Source organism: Myxine glutinosa, chromosome 10 (assembly GCF_964187855.1).
Source record: "Myxine glutinosa chromosome 10, kmMyxGlut1.1, whole genome shotgun sequence".
Classification (NCBI taxonomy): Eukaryota; Metazoa; Chordata; class Myxini; order Myxiniformes; family Myxinidae; genus Myxine; species Myxine glutinosa.
Window position 1 is genome coordinate 38,496,736 of NC_136270.1, and position 17,045 is coordinate 38,513,780.

At 44.7% G+C, this 17,045-nt stretch overlaps 1 protein-coding gene across 3 annotated transcripts in view; it reads right to left on the reverse strand.

The window, feature by feature from the left end:
• Positions 1 to 17,045, reverse strand: part of LOC137434472 (xylosyltransferase 1) — a 31,354-nt gene that overhangs the window by 4,965 nt on the left and 9,344 nt on the right. For 2 of the 3 annotated variants that reach the window (XM_068127506.2, XM_068127505.2), the window contains exons 2-7: positions 9,177 to 9,618; positions 4,980 to 5,158; positions 3,054 to 3,256; positions 2,783 to 2,863; positions 395 to 611; positions 93 to 269 (exon numbers count right to left, since the gene is read on the reverse strand). In XM_068127506.2, coding sequence (XP_067983607.2) covers positions 93 to 269; positions 395 to 611; positions 2,783 to 2,863; positions 3,054 to 3,256; positions 4,980 to 5,158; positions 9,177 to 9,618 — 1,299 coding nt within the window. Of the gene's footprint in view, positions 1 to 92; positions 270 to 394; positions 612 to 2,782; positions 2,864 to 3,053; positions 3,257 to 4,979; positions 5,159 to 9,176; positions 9,619 to 10,828; positions 10,968 to 17,045 lie in introns of those variants that run through there. The other variant, XM_068127508.2, reaches the window with a different exon arrangement.

A 17,045-nucleotide genomic window follows, 5' to 3' on the forward strand; every position in this document is an offset into this window, starting at 1 on the left:
AACAAAATGCAAACCCAAGGGATGAAGGAGATAGCAAATCATTTGAATTGAACTTACTACAGCACAAAATTAAAATAAATAAATTGGTGCACCTGGAAACGATGGAAATCTTGAGGTTTGAAGTCATTTGGAGAGCATCCACACCAGTCCACAATGTGCTTGTATTGGCATTTGCATCCGAGCCTGCGGTTCCAGTTGGTGATGCGGAGATTGTTGTCAACAAGCGTTTCACAATGTTCACTGTTCTCCAGCACAGTGTGGAAAAATGACTGAGAAAGGCAGAGTGAGAAGTATGCATACAAGCGCAATGATCCTATGAACCATAAAATACCGAGGAAAGAAAAAACAACGATTTTAAAATTTAATTTCAGAACTCCATCAAATCAGACCCAACCTCGGCAGGCAGCAAGGTGTAGGAGTAGAAACGCTTGAGCTGCGAAACCAACTCATTCTCAGTTGTGACCACATAGTCCACAAAGCGTCTGTTCAGAGCAAACCAGTCTGAGCCTCCATCAACCACAATGCCTTCCGGGATCGTGCGATCCCCAAGGCGCCACATATGAGTGTCGCACTCGAGAAACACACGGTCCAGGCCTTGCTTCTTCACAAACCTAGATGATGGGATCACAAAATCAACTTCCCAACTAACACAAAGGTAGTCTATTTTAAAATACAATCAATGTTTACCTGAATGATCTCAAAACAAAGCATCAAATATTTAGGAAAATTAAAATCAAAATAAAGCCTGGGAGAATTGCTCTGCAATAATTTTTTTGGAATTGCCTTGTCCCCGAACATCCCAATATTTTGCATAGTAAAGCCATACATTTTGAACTCGAACATGAAACACCCTGAAACTCAAACTTGTTCTGGACCTCATCACAATAAAGCCATGTACCAAGTTTCAGTTCAATATGTTAAAGAGTAAGGGGAAAAAGTCTGGAAAACTGACCCATGTATAATACACTACAAAGCCAAAAGTATGTGGACACCCGAACATCACACCTGTATGTGCTCATCAAACATCTCATTCCAAAATTATGGGCATTAATATAGAGTTGCTTCGCCCTCTGCCCCCCCCCCCCCTTGCAGCTATAATAGCCTCCACTCTTCTGGGAAGGCTTTCCAATAGATGTTGGAGCATTTCTGCGGGGATTTGGTTCCATTCAGCCACAAGAGCATTATTGAGGTCGGGCACTGATGTTGGGCGATTAGGCCTGGGTCGCAGTCGGCGTTCCAATTCATCCCAAAGGTGTTTGATGGGGTTGAGTTCAGGGCTCTGTGCAGGCCAGTCAAGTTCTTCCACACCGATCTCGACAAACCATTTCTGTATGGACTTCGCTTTGTGCACGGGGGCATTGTCATGCTGAAAAAGGAAAGGGCCTTCCCCAAACTGTTGCCACAAAGTTGGAAGCACACAATCGTCTAGAATGTCAATGGATGCTGTAGCATTAAGATTTCCCTTCTCTGGAACTAAGGGGCCTAGCCCGAACCATGACAAACAGCCCCAGACAATTATTCCATTATGAAAAACAGCCCCAGAGTTTCCACTGCTCCAGAGACCAATGGCGGCGAGCTTTACACCACTCCAGCCAACGCTTAGCATTGCGGTGATCTTATGTTTGTGTGAGGCTGCTCGGCCATGGAAATCCATTTCATGAAGCTCCCGACAAACAGTTGTTGTGCTGACGTTGCTTCCAGCGGCAGTTTGGAACTTGGTAGAGTGTTGCAACTGAAGACAGCCGATTTTTATGTGCTACGCGCTTCAGCACTCGGCGGTCCCATTCTGTGAGCTTGTGTGGCTCACCACTTCGCGGCTGAGCTGTTGTTGCTCCGAGACGTTTCCATTTCACAACAGCACTTAGTTGACCGGGGCAGCTCTAGCAGGGCAGAAATTTGACAAACTGACTTGTTGGAAAGGTGGCATCCCATGACGGTGCCACGTTGAAAGTCACTGTGCTCTTCAGTACGGCCCATTTGACTGCAAATGTTTGTCTATGGAGATTGCATGGCTGTGTGCTTGATTATATATACTGTACCCGTCAGCAATGGGTGTGGCTGAAGCAGCTAATTAGAAGGGGTGTCCACATACTTTTGGCCATGTAGTGCATGTAATATTTCCTCAGTCCAAGAAGGGCAAATATCCGTGGAAAATTTGTGAAACAACCCAAAACTCAAACTTGTTCTGTAACTTATCCTAATAAAGCCATGTACCAAGTTTCAGTTAAATATGTTAAAGGGTACGAGAAAAAAGAAAAGAAAAAAAAAAGTCAAGAACACCACAGGTGGGATGGACAAAAGGACAGCCAGGACAGCAAAGCCAGTCTTCTCCAATGAAACCAGTAGGGGACGAATAAAGTATGAACTTTGACAAACGAGGAAATTCAAAAAAAAAGCAGATTGCGAAGTCTGATAAACAGAACAGATGACCCTGTTTTGTAAACCAAACACCCAGGTGCCAAATCATTGCAATTTTTTCAAAGTCGATAAACCAACGCTCACCAAACATTGCCCCCAAATATGATACCTATTATAATATAAATCAAAATTGTAGACAAATTCTCACTCATTTGCAGTTTGAGAAAGGCACGTTGGAATTTCTGCACAGTGCGAGCCACACGTTGCGCAGGTTCAGAAATTTAGTCTCATTTTGTACATGCAATTCTGATGTGCTTGCAAACAGTATTTGGTTACATGCACCATTAGGAACAGTAATGGTTGCTTCATGTCATGTAATGCAGTTTTTGGTTATATGTTTATTTAACGTACGACTGCACAAAACCTGTTATTGTCTCTTCCGTGAGACTTGAGGAAGTTCTTGTCACGATACTGGGAAAGGAAAGCCACAAGTTGTTCATTCGTGCTGAAGGGGGCAGGGGAGGTAGAACAGCACATTTTTTTAAAACATGACTATTTGAAAAAAATAAAAAATTACATTTGTTTCCACATTTAGTTGTTTCCACATCAAATTCTTTCATCAATTAGAAGGTGCTCAATAACCAACTCTAGTGCAAAATGCAGCAGAATCCTAAAATAGCAGAGCATTTGCCTACCGTATGGGGTAGTCTGTGGCACTGAGATTGATAAAGAAATCCCAAGACCAGTCTTTCATTGCCAACAAGTCAGACATGCAGCGTAGATACATGGTAAGCAAACTCGCTCCTCCCCAGATTGTGGACATGAGCCATGGCGCCACTCTTACATTCCCGTACCCCGACGCCATACGCTGCACCTCCCGGTGCAGGTAACTTGAGCGCTGGCATGAGGAAAGCAGGGATGAATGGAAGGATAAAGCTTATGAAGAAGTATCTCTTCCAAGTGAAAACTACATACGTTTGTTCCCATCACAACTAAAGACCTAATTACATGTTTTTTTTTGTTTTTTTTACACAGACAATAAAGCAGGTATAAAGATTCCAAATGAATAAAAGTGGAAGAGAAACATCAAAGCAAGTCTTGGTTGAGGCATGAACACCCAAGATAACTTCATCAAGCAATTTACTCGACACCAATATTTCCACCGCAGAGCATCATGATTGAAAGTGACGTTGCCCACTGTCACCATCAAAAAAGCAATTTCAGAAAAAAAGATTTTTCTAATCCAAAAACTGAGCAATTTTTTTAAAGAATCGACAAAACACCAGGTCGAGGACACCAATTCCTAAATTCAAAGGTCAGAAAAATTGTTTCACTCTGACATTAAATTACAAACACTTTTTACTGCAAAGATAAAATTTTATTTTTAACCAAAAATTTATTGATCAAGTCGAAATAAACACAAACTCGGTAAAGATAGGATAAAAAAGTATAAAAAATGGTATAAAAAAGTATTTTAAAAAGTATGTATAATAGTAAAAAATAAAAAATAAAGTATTTAAAAGAATGGTTGTGAAGTATAATTATTATTATTCTTTTTTTTCAAAAGTATAATGAAAACTAGAACAGCACTCAACACTCAAAGAGCATACTTCTGACAGGTGGTTTACTTTTAATCCCAGAGCAGACCAGACAATCACAAAACAGACTCACATTTAATCAAAATCATCCATCCACAACTGAGATATCCTGCTTTGTATCGTTTTTGGCCCGATCTCCCAATGGTGAAGAACCACTTAAAAAATTCTACCAGCCGGATCCAGATCTTCACCAAAATTGAATCAATTCTTCCTTGTCCACAACCTCCCCCAAGTGTCCTTGTCCACAATCAACACAACCTGTCCACCAAGTTTTGTCCAAACCCATCCATAACTTGGAGATATCATGCGATATGTGGTTTTAGCCCAATCACTTAATGGTGAAGAATCACTTAAAAATTAAATAATTCTCATATCCGAATCCACATCTTCACCAAAATCGAATCGATTACACACCACACACAACTTTGAGATATCCTGCTATGTATCGTTTTTGTCCCGATCTCCCAATGGTAAAGTCACTTAAAAAATATATATATATATACGTATATATATTCATAATAATAATAATAATACTAGCCAGATCCGAATAGTCACCAAAATCTAATCATTTCGTCCTTGTCACATATGCTACCTCTGCCAAATTTAGTCCGAATCGGTCTACAACTTTTTGAAATATCTTGTTCACAAACGGACAGACAACAGGGGTAAAAACATAACCATGAAAACAACAAAGAAAAAAGCATAAAAATAAAAGTATAAAATAAAAAACATCAAGTATATAAAAAAATGTAAATTTTTATTTATATATTATAATTAAAAAGAAATTTTTAAAAATATATAAAATAAAAATTTGATTTCAAATATGTTCTCAAAGCTTAGAGCAAAAACATGGGAAACGTCCCTTAGCTTCATTTAAATGGAAAAGCGGCCTTCCAATTCCCACTTTAATCACCAAAAAAAAAAAAAAAAGAGTCAGGCAACAGACAAGCCATCTGGATGCTCCACCACCTTGGAGATGTATGCATTTTGGTTAACAATTAGAAGCCCAAGAAAATTGGTCACCTCATCCACATGGATGTAGTAAAAGTGATCCCGATGGTAAATGGCTTTCAGAAGGCGGGATAGCTGGCGAGCTGCACGGCCGTGCACCACCAGCATGAAGGCAATGCGCACAGGCTGCTCGCCGGGTACCAAAGTCTGAGACGCGTCCTCGCTCCATTGCACACTCTGCATCACCTTGCCTGCGGTGTGAGAGAACCAGCCGTGTTTGGGGTCACTGCTGGACATCACATCCATAAACCTCGTACGGCACAGTCCTTATTGCAAAACTGGTAAACCAACCGCTTCATAGTACATTGGCTATTTGACTACTTTGAGCCAAGCTCAACGGCTATATTTGAGATTGTCCAAGGAACATTGAAAAAAAACACTAAAGGATTACGGAAATGGCAATTAAATTTCACAACCTTGCACAGGCCTGGTATTTATTTAACATCAACCTTTTAGCATTGATGAGATGACACTTTAGCAGCAGCATCAAACCACAAAGTGATATCAAGATCTTGCACAACACAATCTGTTCCTGGTTTGATAAGCGAGTACCGAGACGAGCAATAAGAGGCAGAACACACGTTAATAATACATCAGCAAAATCAGGAGCACATATCATCCTAGTTCATTAACGCATGATGGCAGGATTTCTGGAGCTTCTGCTAAATGAACAAGCATTCTGAGTATTGCGCTGCAATACATGTCCCCTACCAAAGTTCAAAGTGCCATAACTTTGTCAAAAATGATCGAATATGCAAATTTATGCATGGTTGATGCTGGTTTTCAAACTTGATCTGAGGTATGCTGAGACACGCGTGTCACGCCTCGCCTCGTTGATAAGCCCCCAAGGTCGCTCCGTGGAGCAGCCTGCACGTATTGCACTGTGTGAATTATATAATTACCAACTCAGTCTGAGGTACTAGCGATTCAAGAGATATCAATTTAAAAATTTTTTTTTTTTCGTTTAATTAACGATATCTGCCAAACCACGTGCCCTATCGCAAATTCCAAAAGGACATTTTAGTAGACTGACATGCTGCACAGATTTGTGAAGTTTACCCTCGATTGGATCAAAAAGGAGAGGAGCTCGGTTTTAAAGGTTCATGCTGAAAAACGTCATAACTCTGAAACCATGACATGACGTCATGCTCGCTGACTTTTTTGTTCGTCATGGGTATGCGATTCTGCCTGCAAAGTTTGGCCTCGATCTGTTCAACCGTTGCAGAGAAAAAGGGGTTTTCGTGTTTTCACGAAAAACAATATGGCGACCGAACCACATGACCTGTGACGTCCTAATTACCATTAAAATATACTACAGACCGAGTCCATCATATGGTGAAATTTTTTATCTCAATCGGTCCAATTATTGCAGAGAAATTGGTTTTTAAAGGAAATTAAAACTTAAAATGGCACCGAGTTAAGGATCATCAGAATTATCAGAATTACCAAAGCTCAAAGTGCCATAACTTTGTTAAAAATTATAGAAACGTTGTGAAGTTCGAACTTTATCTGTAACTTATCATGAGGAAACCATGTACCAAGTTTGAAATCATTAGCATTAAGCGTTTAGAAAAAAAGTCCTGAAAACTGTTCTTTGCGTGACGGACTGACGGACGGAGGGACAGCGTGCAAACCTATAGTCCCCTCTGGTGTACACCGGTAGGGGACTAATAACTGCAATTTAATTTGCAGCAGTACACAAACCAATAACCCACAACAATTAAACATGCAGTATTTGCTCAACTTTTTGGGTTACAAATCAATGCAAATTCTGGCAAACCGACTTCAGCTGTCTAATTTTGTTCCAGTGTCAGCCTTATTTGCTCTTCCAGGATCCTGGGGAGCGCGGGGTGAGAGGTGGGGTGAATTAGACGAATATCATAGATTTGCATGACTCATTTGTCTACCTCTTCCATAATATACTCCCATTTCTCCAACGGCCGTATCTTAGATTACAGTTCGGTTTCAGAACCGGTCACGGTATCCTGGACATGTTGCTCTCCCAACAATGGATGGAGGCCCTGGATCTCAGACATGAGATCTGGGTAACACCTCAAGCTTTTGATGCAGTCAAGCACCCTGCCTTGCTCTCCAAACTGGTTATGGCATGCAAGGCTACACCTCATGGATCACAAACTTCCTCCACTCCCGTAGTCAGCATGTAGTTGTTAACGGTATCTGCTCATGTTCTCCCCCTACCAAGGTTGGAGTGCTACCCAGTGCTGCCCAGGAGGGATTGCCCTGCACTGCTCAGCTGGGTGTGCTTTTCCAGCAGTAGTTTCAGGACGTATTGGACATTGAAGTTATTGGCCTCCATGGTGATTACCCTTTTGCCTATGGGACAGTGACAGCACAACCTGACCACAGGTCCCAGTATTCACTTTATTGCGGCCTTTGATGGCTGCTATAAAGTGAATACTTTTGATGGCTTTGATAGAATTAGGACCAACAACCTTTTTCAACATAATTAATACACAAAATCAACCACACCGAAGAACCTGCCAATATCCCTAACTTATTGTGAGTTGTGTATCTCTTCCATCTTCCTTTAATTCCATCTGGGTCCACAACAATTTGTCCCACTTCATCCTTCAAGCAACTCACCCCCATCACATCACACCTTTCACGATCTGCTTTGCAATCCTGAATACCGCTCTCTGACCCTCTTCCGAATCCAAGCGTTCTCCGAACATTTTCCTACATGCCTCCTGTGCCTTTGCTACCTCTTTCTTTGCAGCCTTCTTGGCTGCCTTATAACTTTAATGTTCTGCCTTTTCTGCCCCCTTACACTTCGCCTTCTGCCACTGCTTGAACTTCTTCCTCTTCTCTTCAGTCCTTTCCAACTTCATCATCCCACCACCATGTTTCCGAGTGCCTCGGTGGTCCTTTTGTCCATCCACATACCTCACCAACGGCTCCCAACAGACCATCTTTCATTGACTTCCAACCACTTTCAAACTCAACCACATCATCCTCTCAATTAATGCCTCCCTCACCGTCACCTCTTTCAACTGCCACACCTTCATTTTCGGTTGGTACTTCACCCGCTGAGCTCTCCTCGCACCATTCACCCTTATGTTGCAGACAACCAAGTGGTGCTGTGAAACAGCCTCTTCCTCCGGAATCACCTTTGTGTCCCAGAGGTGCCCCCTATCTCGCCTACACACCATCAGGTCGTCAACTGTTGTCGTTGACCCACCTGGCGTGTATGTAACAAGCTTTTTATCCTCTTTCTGGAACTGAGTATTACAAATCAACAAACCAGCTAAATCAGCAAACTCCAAAATCCTTTCACCTTCTCCATTCCTCACACCATATCCGTAACCCTCCATTAACTCCCTCAAAACCGTCCATACTCCTTCCCACATGTCCATTTAGGTCTCCTCCTACCACAACAACTTCCTCATCTTTCACGTTTTCCATCAGCTTCTCTTTTGACATGAGCAGAACAAGCCAATTGTTGGTATTTGCAATGCAAACACGCTTGATGTCCGAGCACACTGAAACTCAATCTCGTTTCCTCTTTAGACAATTACAGAAGCTGTGAAGTGTGAACTTACGAGTTTCCTGAATGTAATATTACATCATGACTGACTTACATGCATCTCATAAATCCTCCAGGTTTATTTATTAATAATTTTAAGGATACACCGATTATATGTATTCCACACCAGTATTAGGGTATACATGAGTGCGACTATGAGAGAGTGTATAATACAGTTTTGAAACAGAATGACAAGGATGTGGATAGTTTGAGACCTGGTACATCCGTTCCACTTCCTCAAACCCACCCACGAGTGGAGATCGCAGCAGCACACGCACAAGTCATTTCAAAAGTCACGTGTTGCCAATAAGGATAACCCAGCTTGGTGGAGAGTCAAAACCAAAACATTTGTCAAAGTCCACAATGCATTCGCTTTTACCTTGCCTCAAACAATGTGCCACCTCTTCCATCCAAGCAAAGATAGTCACATGATAAATGCACTACCTTACCTGCGCGTAACCACAATATTCTTTAAACTACCCTTATTCTGACAAGCTCCTTTTCCCATTATCCTCAAACTCTCAACATGCATCTCAACATCCTTCAACACTAAAGAGCATCCTTCAAATTAAGTCAAACAGGAATAATAATTTTTTTTAAAGTAAAGTTTATGCTCAGGTGAAACAAACTAAAATGTAAATGTGTCCTTTATTAAGCATACTGACCTTCAAACTGGCAGAAGCGAGGTAACACTTTAGGCATGAGTCTGCCCTCTTGGTGTAGACAAACAACATCAGCAATTCGCTGCTTGCACTGCACGGATCGAGCTCGTCCCAATGCAGACAGCGCCTCCTTGCCAGTGATCTCACATCGAGCATTGAAGCCTAAATCCTCAACATCTTTGAGTCTTTGTCCGACATCCCCCTGCCTGTGCAGCCTTATAACTGGCCACGTTTCGGCAGCGGCACTCCTGCTGCTAGCGACTTCAAATATCGAGGGGGGAAGGAAGCGACCGTCATCAAAATGTGCTCCGACACCCATTTTGTACGGGCGGCCGGGCAAATTGTTGCTGTTGTCCATGATGTCAAAGTCTCTGGGCACGGAGTTCTCATTGTTGCTGTCGATGCGTTTGACCACATTGTGACGTCGAACTCCAGGCCTCGCGCCCTGCAACCAGATGGAAAGCGTCTTTTGAAATCATTTTAAGAATTTTGAAACCTGCAGGTGGTCTATGCAAGCCCATCCGCTTATATGCCAATGGAGTCTGGTGAAGTTTGAGTGTTGGTGTCATACTTGCAAAACACTATACAGAGCTGACAACACCACTTCAGAATAAAATAAATAAACAAAGCAAGGGTACACAGCACAGCAAGCTCCACCAACCGACAAATGCTCACAATTCCAATAATAACTGCAATAATGGAAAAACAAAATTAGTTAAAAATAAAATTCACAAGCAAAATCTAACAAACAGCACCCTTGGCATATATGGGGAGGAAAAAATAAAATAAAACAAAACTCAGCAAAAGCCAAAAAGAAGAATTATAAAAATAAAAACTCCAAGGAACATTCTTGGGTTTGAGACCTGCCAAACACCAAGTTGAAAGAACAAATTCATAAAATGCCAATGCAGATGGTGGTAGATTCTCGACAGAATGTCAACACGGCGCACACACCTCATCGGCCAGCCACCAATCATCTAAGGCTTCACGTAGCCACATTTCACAAGCAAACACGATTCCAAAAGAGACTAAAAGATGGCCAAAACGGCATCAAAATTTGCCAACACTCAAGGACACATCCCACATATCCATGAACAGCATTCTTTCAAACAAAACAGGTTGGGATAACATTCCGATCCAAGGATCTACAGCTCTAAATGGAAGATTTTCTGCAGGAAAAACATGAGTGATGCTTTCTCATTGTACATCAACTAAGTTTTGTGGCTATGTTGAGCAATTTTGATATTTATTTTTGCTTCACAGTACAATGAAAATGCCTCACTCGTGTAGAATGTTCCGCAGAAGAACAGCTGACTATTTCAATAAAAAGAATGTCAATCTTCAAGGTCAAACACTGTCAGTGTGCATATAAAAGGGATATCAGAAGAATGATATACCAGTTGGAAAAAAAATAAATAAATAAATATATATATATATATCGATATATAAAACAGTGTGTGTGTGTGTGTGTGTGTGTGTGTGTGTGTGTGTGTGTGTGTGTGTGTGTGTGTGTGTGTAATGTTACCGATAGACTCCTAAACGGAGAGGCTTACGTGCTTGATATTTGACATAGACATGGCCATGGCCATTGAGCGTGCGACGAACATGGCCGAACTCAAAATATTTGACGATCCATATTTTTTATTCATATTTACCTCAGCGCATTTCAGCGAAGTACCCGCTAATCTCAGCCGGTTCCAGAGCAGCTCGCTGATTCGCTCAGAGCGATCACGTGATGTTCCATTCCCGCCGCCAGACTGATTCGCTCAGAGCGATCACGTGATGTTCCATCCCGTCACACGTCACTTCACCTTTTATGCGATCGTGTTTTGTATCGATTTTGTGCGATATGAATTAAAGACGTCTTTGAAACAGCTGTGAAACGTCTTTCCACAACCCTTCCGTAACCAATTGGTTACGTCTTCTTCACTTCACTTCACTTCTTCACCTTTTATGCGATCGTGTTTTGTATCGATTTTGTGCGATATGAATTAAAGACGTCTTTGAAACAGCTGTGAAACGTCTTTCCACAACCCTTCCGTAACCGATTGGAGCAGTTTCTTGCCACACAAAACGAGATCCACGAGGCGAGTTGGTCGAGTCGTGCTGACCAAGATGGCGACACGGCGGCTTCACTTTTCACGGAGTATGAGCGTTCTATATATTTTCAATTCAGTGCGCCCGTGATTCGTGGCATAGACATGACCATTGGGCCTTTGCGGTGTAATTTGTGCGAGGCTTTTGTCCGAGTGAGCTTGAGTCGAGAGGGCGAATGTACGGGTTGGGAATGTACGGGTCTCCCTTCCCCCGCCCGGCAACGCCGGTACTGGAGGACGTCACAGGATCGGTGAGTCTCCAAAATCTGCTTCGTGCTGTTGCGAATATGCAGGACTATGTCCGATTGTTGTGCTGCTCTCCGACCATGAGAACTGCAACATCGTTGTTGACTGGCCATCCCCTTCCCTCCCCCTTCCCCCTCCACCCTACCTCTCCCCTTCTCCCCTCCCCCTCCCTTTTCTGCCTCCCCCTCCCCTCCCTTTTCCGCCTCCCCCTCCCCACCCTTTTCCGCCTCCCCCTCCCCTCCCTTTTCCGCCTCCCCCTCCCCTCCCTTTTCCACCTCCCCCCTCCCCCTCCCCACCCTTTTCCGCCTCCCCCTCCCCCTCCCTTTTCCCCCTCCCCTCCCTTCCCCCCTCCCCTCCCTTTCCCCCCTTTTGCCCCCTCCCCCTCCCCTCCCTTTCCCCCTCCCCTCCCTCTCCCCCCTCCCCCCTCCCCTCCCCCCTCCCCCTCCCCTCCCTTTCCCCCTCCCCCTCCCCTCCCTTTCCCCCTCCCCTCCCTCTCCCCCCTCCCTCTCCCCCCTCCCTCTCCCCTCCCTTTTCCCCCTCCCCTCCCTTTTCCCCCTCCCCCTCCCCTCCCTTTTCCCCCTCCCCCTCCCCTCCCTTTTCCCCCTCCCCCTCCCTTCCCTTTTCCCCTCCCCTCCCTTTTCCCCCTCCCCCTCCCCCTCCCCTCCCTTTTCCCCCTCCCCCTCCCCCTCCCCTCCCTTTTCCCCCTCCCCTCCCTTTTCCCCCTCCCCTCCCTTTTCCCCCTCCCCCTCCCCTCCCTTTTCCCCCTCCCCTCCCTTTTCCCCCCTCCCCTCCCTTTTCCCCCTCCCCCTCCCCTCCCTTTTCCCCCTCCCCCTCCTCTCCCTTTCCCCCTCCCCTCCCTTTTCCCCCTCCCCCTCCCCTCCCTTTTCCCCCTCCCCTCCCTTTTCCCCCTCCCCCTCCCCTCCCTTTTCCCCCTCCCCTCCCTTTTCCCCCTCCCCCTCCCTTTTCCCCCTCCCCCTCCCCTTTCCCCCTCCCCCTCCCCTCCCTTTTCCCCCTCCACCTCCCCTCCCTTTTCCCCCTCCACCCTACCCCCTCCCTTTTCCCCCTCCACCCTACCCCCTCCCCTTCTCCCCTCCCCTCCCCCCCCTTTCCCCTCCCCCCTCCCCACCCAGCAATGCCGGGTACTTCTGCCGGGTCCCACCCCCTCCCCCTCCCACCCCCTCCCCCCTTTCCCCTCCCCCTCCAGCAATGCCGGGTACTTCTGCCGGGTCCCACCCCCTCCCCCCTCCCACCCCCTCCCCCTCCCCCCTCCCACCCCCTCCTCTTCCCTCTTCCCTCCCGCCTCTCCCCCCTCCCCCCATCCCCTCCCCCCCCCATCCCCTCCCCCCTCCGCCCCCCATCCCCTCCCCCCTTCCCCCTCCTCCCCCCTTCTCCCCCCTCCCACTCTTCTCCGCTCCCCCCCCGTTCCCCTCCCCTCCCCCCCGTTCCCCTCCCCTCCCCCCCGTTCCCCTCCCCTCCCGGCAATGCCGGGTACTTCTGCTAGTATATATTAAAAAAGAAAAAAAAATCAAGAAAATCTATATATATATATATTAAAAATATATCAATATGGCTCCAATGGCTTGATCTCTGATCATCAATTTGGTTTCAGACCAGGTCACTGCTCTGGACATGCTGCTTCTGCTGTCTCAACAATGGATGGAGGTCCTCAATGACAAACAGGAAATTAGAGCTGTCTCCCTCGACATATCACGTGCCTTCGATACAGTCTGGCACCCCGCTCGGCTCACCAAACTTTCCTCCTTTGGTATCCATGGAAATCTCCACGCATGGCTGGCGGACTTCCTCTCTAGTCGTAGTCAACGTGTGGCCCTGAATGGGTTTCTCTCATCTCCTCTTCCTGTTCAGGCTGGAGTTCCCCAAGGCAGTGTTCTGGGCCCTGTGCTTTTTCTGGTCTTCATCAATGATCTCTCTGACTCTCTTGAAAATCCTCTCTATCTCTTTGCTGATGACTCCACTCTCTGCCGCTACATTCCTCATCCCTCAGATCGGCAGTCTGCAGCCTCCTCACTCTCTGCAGACCTGGACAAAATCACAGACTGGGCAAACAAGTGGAACATGTCTTTTAATCCTGACAAATCTCACACTCTTACGATGTCTCTCCGAAAAGACCGACTGGACAACCCTCCCATCTACTTTCTGATTAATCCTCTCCAAGAAGTTCTGTCACTCAAGCTTTTGGGTCTCACTATCTGCCATGATCTTTCCTGGGAAAACCACATTTCCAAGCTGGCCTCCAAAGCCAGTCTGGGCATCCTCCGTCGTGCGAAGTCCTTCCTTGGCACACCTGAGCTCCTCACCACATACAAGGCTTTCATCCGCAGCTCAATGGAGTACTGCTCTCCTCTCTGGGCTGGTGCTCCTGCCTCACACCTAGCTCGCCTTCACGCTGTTGAAACCAAAGCGTTCAGAATCATTGGAATCTCCCGCGATGACGCCATCTCCGAGGGCCTTTCACTTACTCACCGCAGGCAGGTTGGTGGTCTTTCCGTCTTCTACCGACTCCTCTCCGGCCTTGCTCCCCCAGCTCTCTCTGGGCTCTGTCCCCCAAATATTCCTACAGGTCGCACAAGATCTGCCTGCAACCCTCTTATGGTTAAACTGCCAAACTCAAGACTCTCTGCTCACCTTCACTCCTTCATTCCTCTTTTCTCTTTTCTCCCACCTCTGGAACAAACTCCCTCACTCTCTTCAATCCCACTACTCCCTCCAGGTCTTTAAAACAGCAGTTCACCACCATCTCTCATCTTCCCCAATCCAAAACCTTGATCTTTTCTACCCCCGCTAATTTCACCCCAAATCCACTTTTTTGAAATCCCAACTTCTTTCCTGGAAGTCCTTGGTGTCCTTGCGTTTTATACCTATCCTGCCTCCCCCCAAGCCCTCTCCCTCCCACATATCTCCCGATGTCCCTGCTCTCAAATGTTATGTTTGTGTGCTTCCTCCCCTTTTCTCGCCATCTTATCAACCTCTCCCCTTTTTATATACTTTGTTTGCTTGTCTGATTTGTTTGTTTGATAAATGTTAGCTCTTTCACGAGCCTCGTCTGTTTCCCCTCCCCCAAAACAAAAATAAAAATAAAAATAAAAATAAAAATCTATATATATAATTTTAAAAAATAATCAAAAAAAATCCATATATACAGACTTGGCATTTAATATGGAATATTTTTTGTGGGGCTGAACTTACTTTTCAAGATGACTTAGAACCAAAAGTTCATTGGAATTATGCTGAAATTATTCTAGGTTTTGTTAATGTGACCTTTAAAGGAAACAAAAACCACATTTGACATTTCAAAGCAAATAAATTGATCCTTGAAAGTTATGTAAATTGATATCGAACTCAATTCACAGACAGTACTGTGTTAAACTTCTGTACGTTTTCCAGAAATATCTATTTTGCACATTAGCCAAATTTTTTTTCAACAAAAACAAAACCTAAATTATGACTGGGATTACGGACAGTAAAATTACAGTTCAGTACTTCGTGTAACCCCCACGAGCATTCAGGAGAGCACGTACACGTCGAGGCATGCTGCTCACGAGATTTGCCAAGGTTTGGCCAGGAATCGCTTGCCATGCAGTGACAATAGCCTGCTGCAATTCAGACACAGAGGCAGGCTGCTGGTCCAAGTTGTCAATTTGATGCGTTAATTCTGCCCACAAGTTCTCTATCGGATTCATATCCGGAGACATGGAAGGCCACTCCATATACCCTACACCACGGTCAGCAAGAAAGTGTTGGATCATGCGAGCACGATGAGGTCGTGCATTGTCATCTTGGAAGACAGTTTCCTCGAAAGGCTGCACGAGCAAATGGAAGCAATGTTTCTTCCAGAATGGCCCTGTACATTAGCCAAACTGTACATGGCCCTGTACATTAGTACATTAGTTCAAACTGGTTCAGGTTTCCATTCAGAACAACCAGGTCAGTTTTGCCCCCTGCATGAAAAGCAGCCCAAACTGTCACCCCACCACCTCCAGCTTGGACTCTTGGCACTATACAATCTTCGTTGTGGGCTTCATGCACTTGTCTGCGCACTCGGATGCGGCCATCTTGACGATAGACCAGCAATCTAGACTCGTCACTGAAGGTCACATGATTCCAGTGTCCTGGCTGCCATTGACGGTGCTCTCTGGCCCACTGCAATCGGCACTGGCTGTGTTGTCTGGTCAAGCGTGGCTTTCTCATGGAACACCTGCCACGATAGCCTGCTTGAACCAGTCGTTGGTTTACTAGCCTTCTGGATACAGGCACATTTGTCAGTTGCTGCCACTCAGCCCTAAGCCGATTAGCTGACTTGGTACGGCCATTGCAGACTAACCGGTGCAGCTGGCGATCATCTCTCCTTGTGGTTCTGCGTGGACGTCCTGGCCTCGGTATTGGAGTCGGGACACCCCTCTGAGCATTTCGTTTCAGGATCTTTGACACCTGACCTTGAGTGATGCCATACTGCCGAGCAATAGCACGCTGTTTCATGCCAAAATTTTGTAAAGCCACCACTCTATGACAAACAGCATTGTCAAGTTGACGGACCATCTCCAGAGGAAGCGGCAATAACTTTTGTAGACGTGCAGCAGTTGTTTTCCACTAATACAGAACGCAACAACCCTTATATACCCGATTGTGAAGCCAGTCGTCAAATGTACCTGTCCTTACATTTTGTCACGCCACCTGTGATATAATCCTGTTATTGACTTCTTGCTGCGAAAGACAATCAGTGACATGGTTCTTTCAACAAAGACATCACCGAAGGGTAAAAGAAACTCACCAGATTGATATACTGAGTTCAGAAAGTAAACCCAAGTCAAGGAAAAAAAATAATTCCATATTAAATGCCAAGTCTGTATATTAAAAAAAAAAAATGAAAAGAATCTATATTTCTATTTTAAAAAAAAAAAATCAAAAAAAAAATATATATATATATTTTAAATCAAAACAAAATCTATATATATATATTTTTAAAAATAATCCAAAAAATATATATATATATATTTTTAAAAATCAAAAAAAATCTATATACAGTATATATATATTTTAAAATAATCAAATAAATCTATATATACACATCAGCTGATGTGGCAGACCGAAAGTCAAAATCCAATTTGCCTCTTGTCCACTCAACCTTATTGCTGTGAAGGTAAATTGTATGTTTAATAATGTCGAGCCTGCATCAATTTATGTTCAAGCCCCTCTATGAATCCAAGATCACTCTTAAAGAGAAATAAATAAAGGGCAGAGTCAGATTTTGCTCACTACCCCCAAATAATTGAACTTTGCCGGCACGAAATACATGCCATTGACTGTATACAAGATTTAGACACGACAAGTGAGGGGAAGTGAAGAATTGTTCCCATTATTCGTGTACTCAGAAACCAGTAGCTCCATCCGAGTCCTTGGATTTATCAGATGGTAAGCTCAGTGTGAACGAGTAGTGAAAGCAAGCAATTAAGCGATCAAATAGAGTCGAGAGAACAGGCTCCCAACGAGATGAGCCGGCACACGGACGGAA